Source organism: Nelumbo lutea, chromosome 2 (assembly GCF_056320005.1).
Source record: "Nelumbo lutea isolate HS-2025 chromosome 2, American lotus-T2T, whole genome shotgun sequence".
Lineage (NCBI taxonomy): Eukaryota > Viridiplantae > Streptophyta > Magnoliopsida > Proteales > Nelumbonaceae > Nelumbo > Nelumbo lutea.
Genome location: NC_142685.1, coordinates 47,272,803 through 47,278,513, shown reverse-complemented (window position 1 = coordinate 47,278,513; position 5,711 = coordinate 47,272,803). Strand labels below are relative to the sequence as shown.

General features: G+C 41.5%; 1 protein-coding gene across 1 annotated transcript; it reads left to right on the top strand.

Annotated features, from left to right (window-relative positions):
• The first annotated feature begins 1,514 nt into the window (after window positions 1–1,514).
• On the top strand, window positions 1,515–4,464 carry LOC148870416 (putative N-acetyltransferase HLS1-like). Its single transcript, XM_088973152.1, has 2 exons — window positions 1,515–1,915; window positions 2,034–4,464. The coding sequence occupies exons 1-2, from the start codon at window positions 1,739–1,741 to the stop codon at window positions 3,009–3,011; spliced, it is 1,155 nt and encodes a 384-aa protein (XP_088829278.1). The 5' UTR covers window positions 1,515–1,738; the 3' UTR covers window positions 3,012–4,464.
• Window positions 4,465–5,711: the final 1,247 nt, after the last annotated feature.

Below are 5,711 nucleotides of genomic sequence, written 5' to 3'. Positions count from 1 at the left end.
TACCTTTTAGGCCATCATGGGAGAGCAAGACGCGTGGGGGAGAAGAGGGTGGGTGTTCAACTGTTCATATAAAGATAAGGCAACCCGGTAATTAGGGTAGCTCAGGACGGTCCATTGAGGGTTAAACTTTATTCCTCTTATTATTTTGTTTCAATTAGTCCAAAAGTAAGGTTATTAATTCAACGTTAAATAAACTCTTTTTTTCTCTCTCTCTCTTTATATATATTTATATATATATATACATAAGAATTTCAATTCAATTATACATGGTATAAGGAGGTGGACAGTCAGAAAAGATAGATTTGGGTGGATAGCGACGGTTGGGCCTTTCAGAGCCATTTCCTACGAATAGGTGTCTGTGTGTGGAGGTGCAGATTCGAATAGGTTTCTGTGTGTAGTGATTGAATTATAGTGGGCAATTAGGGTGCTAATTTTCTTTATATATTTGTTGTTTCCCCCTTATAATATGCGTTTGTGTTTTCTATCCATTAAATTGTTTGAAAGCGAGTCATAGGTCTTAGTGGGGTTTCACTTTCGCTTTCGAATCTAAGTGTGTGTAGGACGGGGACGGACCACCCCCAGGCCCCAGCCCTACTACTCTCAGAATCATAAAAAGCTTACAAACGAAAAGATCAATGTGTGTAGAGAGCGACGTCTCCCTATCCTTACTTTTAATTCTATTTTTTGTTTTCTTTCTTTTCTTTTTAGAAACCAAAACTGAAAACCCCGTCACCCAAAATCCATCATCTCAATTAACATTTAACTATCAATGATCAATCCATTCCCAGGCACCACAAATTCATAGTCCATAGTTCCATACCCACGATCGTTTCGTCATCCTATACGTAGTTGCGTTGCGTGCCGATTTGGTCTAATTAATTCCCATTTGCATCGGAGTTACACCTTCGATGTCTGACTTGTAGAATTTAGATAAGATTAAATAACTTGTCCAGTTGTCCTAGAACTAGTTAATCTCGAGAATTCCGTATATATTGGCTCGCGATAGTTGTTAGACTGGTATACGTACATGGTATACAAGAGAAGCTTTGATTAATAATTACATTAAAACTACATTTGACATTTTAAAAATTCAGATAAGTCCTTAAAATAAGTTAAGGAATGCCAAATGCAGCCTAAGCACATTTAGATTTGCCTGATAAACTCTCTTGAGCCAATGGGATTTAGCCAGCGAAGTAGTTGTTAAGCTTAAGGCTGAGATTGTCCGGATACCGAAGCTTAAGCAGCTGCAAGGACTAGAGACAAAAACATATTCTATTATTAATCCCCTTTGTCTTCCCCTTTTAATAATATCACTTATTATTATTGTTGTCCAAATATAGACCCAGGTTAATTAATGGTGATACAGAGAGAGAAGAAACATTCCCATAAACATGCATATGCGCGCGTGTATGGTGTATATATATTATATAAATATATAGCCCATCCTTTGACATATAAATAGCTGGGCTTGCTTGAATGCTTTCTGATCTCGTAGCTATCTGTCTTCTTCATTAGTCACTTAATGCAGCTTAACTTTGTTACTGATAAACAGGAAACAAAAAAGAAAATAGACTACTTCAAATTCAATTTATTCCTGTAGTAGCACCAGTTGTCCAAGCATTAGTTATGGTAGCCTTTGTTTGCTCATCGGTCTCAAGTCTCAAATAGCTAGCTACTAGTAAAATAGAGAAGGGTTTAGTAGTGTTTGTTACTTGCTTTTTATTTTTATTTTTAGATTATGGCTTTTGAAGAGAAGGTCAAGATAAGGAGCTACGACGGTCGAACTGATCGAGGTCGGGTGGAGGACCTGGAGCGAAGATGTGAGGTAGGGCCGGCACAGAGCGTGTTACTCTTCACGGACACGATGGGCGACCCCATCTGTAGGATTCGCAACAGCCCTCTATTCAAAATGCTGGTACCACCACCACCATTTATTCCATTCTTCTCTTTCTTTTCTCTCCGTCCACCTCCTCCGATCATATCCAATGAATTATAATTACGACTTTCTAATCCTAATTTTACTTAATAATTAGGTGGCCGAGTTGAATAACGAGTTGGTTGGCGTCATTCAAGGCTCTATAAAGATGGTTACGTTGGCTACCCCCACCCGGGATCCTGCCGTGGTAGGTTATGTCTTGGGTCTCAGAGTTTCACCTTTCCATAGACGAAAGGGCATCGGTTCGAGCCTGGTTCGACGACTGGAGGAATGGTTCCTCTCTAATCATGTCCACTTCGCCTACATGGCCACTGAGAAGGATAACGAAGCCTCGGTGAAACTCTTCACGGAGAAGCTTGGTTTTGTCAAGTTCAGGACCCCTTCGATACTTGTGAACCCAGTGCACTATCACAGCCTGCGTATCTCGCGGGGCGTCGAGATTGCGAAGCTCAAGATGGAAGAAGCTGAGTATCTCTACAGAAGGTTCATGGGCTCAACCGACTTCTTTCCCCATGACATTGACCGAATCCTGAAGAACAAACTCAGCTTGGGTACGTGGGTGGCATACCCACGAGGCGAGTCCTGGATTGAGTTGAGGTGTGATGGACGTCTGCCCACTAGTTGGGCCATAATGAGCGTGTGGAATAGTGGGGACCTGTTCAAGCTAAGGGTAGCGAAAGCTCCTCTCTCTTGCCACATCTATTCAAAGAGCTCGAGATTGATTGATCGGATCTTCCCTTGCTTGAGCATACCGGCACTACCGGACGTCTTCCACCCATTTGGGTTCTACTTCATGTACGGCTTGCATGGAGAGGGACCGAGGTCTGGCGCACTGGTGCGCTCTCTGTGCCGGTTTGTGCACAACATGGCTACCGAGTGCAAGGATTGCAAGGTTATTGTCACGGAGGTAGGGGGTTGCGACGGATTGAGACCTGAAATCCCACACTGGAAATTATTATCCTGTCCCGAAGACTTGTGGTGCATAAAAGCGTTGAGGAAGGAAGATGAAAATACACTCTTGGGATTGACAAAAATACCAACAAAAGGCCTTTTCGTCGACCCTAGAGAGGTTTGATCATTCATGGTGTTCAACGGACAAATTATCGAGTCCCCAAAGGCCTAAGGGGTCCTACTAGTACTACCCAGTACCCAACCCAACTCAATACGTTACATTTCTCTGTTTGCCAGCCCATCTCCATCCCAAAGACATAAACCAAACCCTCCTCGTGCGATAGTTTCCTCTTGTTTCCTTCCAATTACACGGAACACAATCTCCAGGGATTTTCTTAATGAGGTCTGCCTCGGTGGCTTCGTTCTGTAACTCCATCTTCTCTATCTTTCCCCACCCTCACTCTCACTCGTGATATGAACCACTTTGTTTCGTCGGGAGTGGTGGTCCATCTCTGCCGTGTCCTCACTACTGTACAAATTCCACTATACCCCACCACCTTCTGGCTCTCAGAATTTAAAATAAGCTAAGGGACCTGATTATACATATATATGGTGCACATGTGAGACAAGGGAGTCATTAGGGGTCCTCTTAAGACTTGTTCTTTTTGAACGTCGAAATTTAGGAAAGTTTGTGCTTACATCAGCTTCTCCTTATTCCTTGTATGGTTGATACCCTTGTCTTGCTTTCCGTTCTCATCGCCCCTGTTCGCTGTTACTTTCCTTTCCTTCCCCCGTTACGAATTGGGATCTGCTCGTCATTTACCGCGCCTCACAGTCACACCCCACCTTTTGGAATTTGGAAACATCTTCCAATTCCGTGAATAATAAATTTAAGTATGCTGTGCGGTCAGAGTGAGGCGCTCTGTGAGGAGCAAATCCGGACTCGTCCGTTACATATATCCTACGTACCATTGAGGCATCGTACGTCGCTAATCACCCCACCATTGCTTTAGTAGTAGGGGTGCGGGGGATATTTCAACCTAAGCTCGACATCATTCCGCAGACAGACGCGAACCTGATAGCTTTCTTCAAGCCTCGAAAATGTGGATACACTCACAGTCACAGAGTTGGTTGGTATCACAAGCCGGAAGTCACTCATCGTCATCAGGACCAGATATATATGCATGGATCAACTAGGCACGCACTACCCCAAGTCGATCGATCTTCCTCCATATCAATTAACCGAGGAACCCACTCACATTCTATATTCAAATGCAACATTCGGATGATGACAATTAGGTGCATGGATGACAAGAACAAGAAGAACAACGACGGTGGCAGCGGCGACGAGGACGACGACGGCCAAGCTTGATGATGGCTCTAGAGGCTGTGGCAGGAAAGTAGGCAATAAGAAAAACCATCCACAAGCCAACGGAAGCTTTAATAATTAATGCAATGGATCCCAATACTTGGAGTAGGGCTTTTGTCCTCCACCAAAAATAAGTTGGGCGATGGTAGGGTACAGCATCGAAACTCAAGCCAGCAACCGAATCCTTTAATTGATAGGCTTAATCCATATTTATGTTAAAAGCTGATGAATAAAACAACATCAGGAATGTGCTTCCGTCGCTTCTTTCTTTTTTGTCTCTATATAGTTCCGTTCTATTATATATAAAAATAATAGATTTTATATAATTAAAACCTAGTCCATGGATTGGTTTACCATTTAAGACAAACTCTTAATTTTGGATTTACGTTGACATAACGGAAAAAGGAAGGCGCAATGGAGATAAGGAATCCTACCCATACATACAAGTTCTCAGAACTAATTTGTTTCCAACAACCAGCAGCAGCTAGCAGCCTAATAACTTAACTTCAAACACATTAATTCCATCTGGACCCAAACATTACAAAGTACTGCTTTTCAAGTATCTAAGCTCATTGAGGTGGAGAACGGAGAACCTTCAATGATTAAAGTTTCTAATCACAATTACATTAGAAAAAAAACAAAGCTCAAATTATTATCAATGATAAGATTCAAACCTCTATTTTCTCGTTGTCTATGCTCTGTTGATTCCACGGTTGCATTCTATGAGAAACGTATGACCGGATCTGCTGAATTATAATTCTATTATTGTAACCTCGGTCGGTACTCCAATTGGGTCATGCCATGTAATCTTAATTCTAAACCCATGTGGTCATCAATACGTATGATTTGGTACTTAATTATAGAGTTTTAGAATAAAACCAACTTCCACATGAGCAAAAAATCTTATTGCTCTTAGAATTCGCTTTAGTCCATGTTTGGAAGTGCTTTTTGGCCTAAACGGGATTTTGAAAATACCATTTTTGAAACCAGCTTTTTTTAAAAAAAAAAAAAAAACTCCCCTTGTTTAATTCTTAGCTAGTCACCAACTTTTTATTTATTTGAAAATAACTTGTTGTACATGTGAAAAAGGCTTTACTTTTGAAGTAACATTAATTCCCAAACGACGTTGGCTTGAGTAGATTGGATCCAGAGATCATATATGCTTGATCCGGTGATAACCCCAGTTGAAACTTGAAAATAATGGCCCCAAACAGTGCTAGCTGCATGTTAATTATTAAACTACTAAAGTTGTAAGATATATAGAACAACGCTGCTTAATAAACATGGAATTGAAAAGTAAAAGGGTGCTGGGCCGTCAGGGATGGGATGGCTTGCTTCCAGCTTGGGATCATGGATTTCAATAGTCGTCATGACACTGTGTCCACAGTAATCTCACTTAACTTGTACATCTACAACAATCCACGCATAGACTAAAAAACCTGTTCCATGGAAGCCTATCAATAGAGACTACTGGAAAATCCAGCCTCAGCATTGTTACAAGGAAGCCAACATATC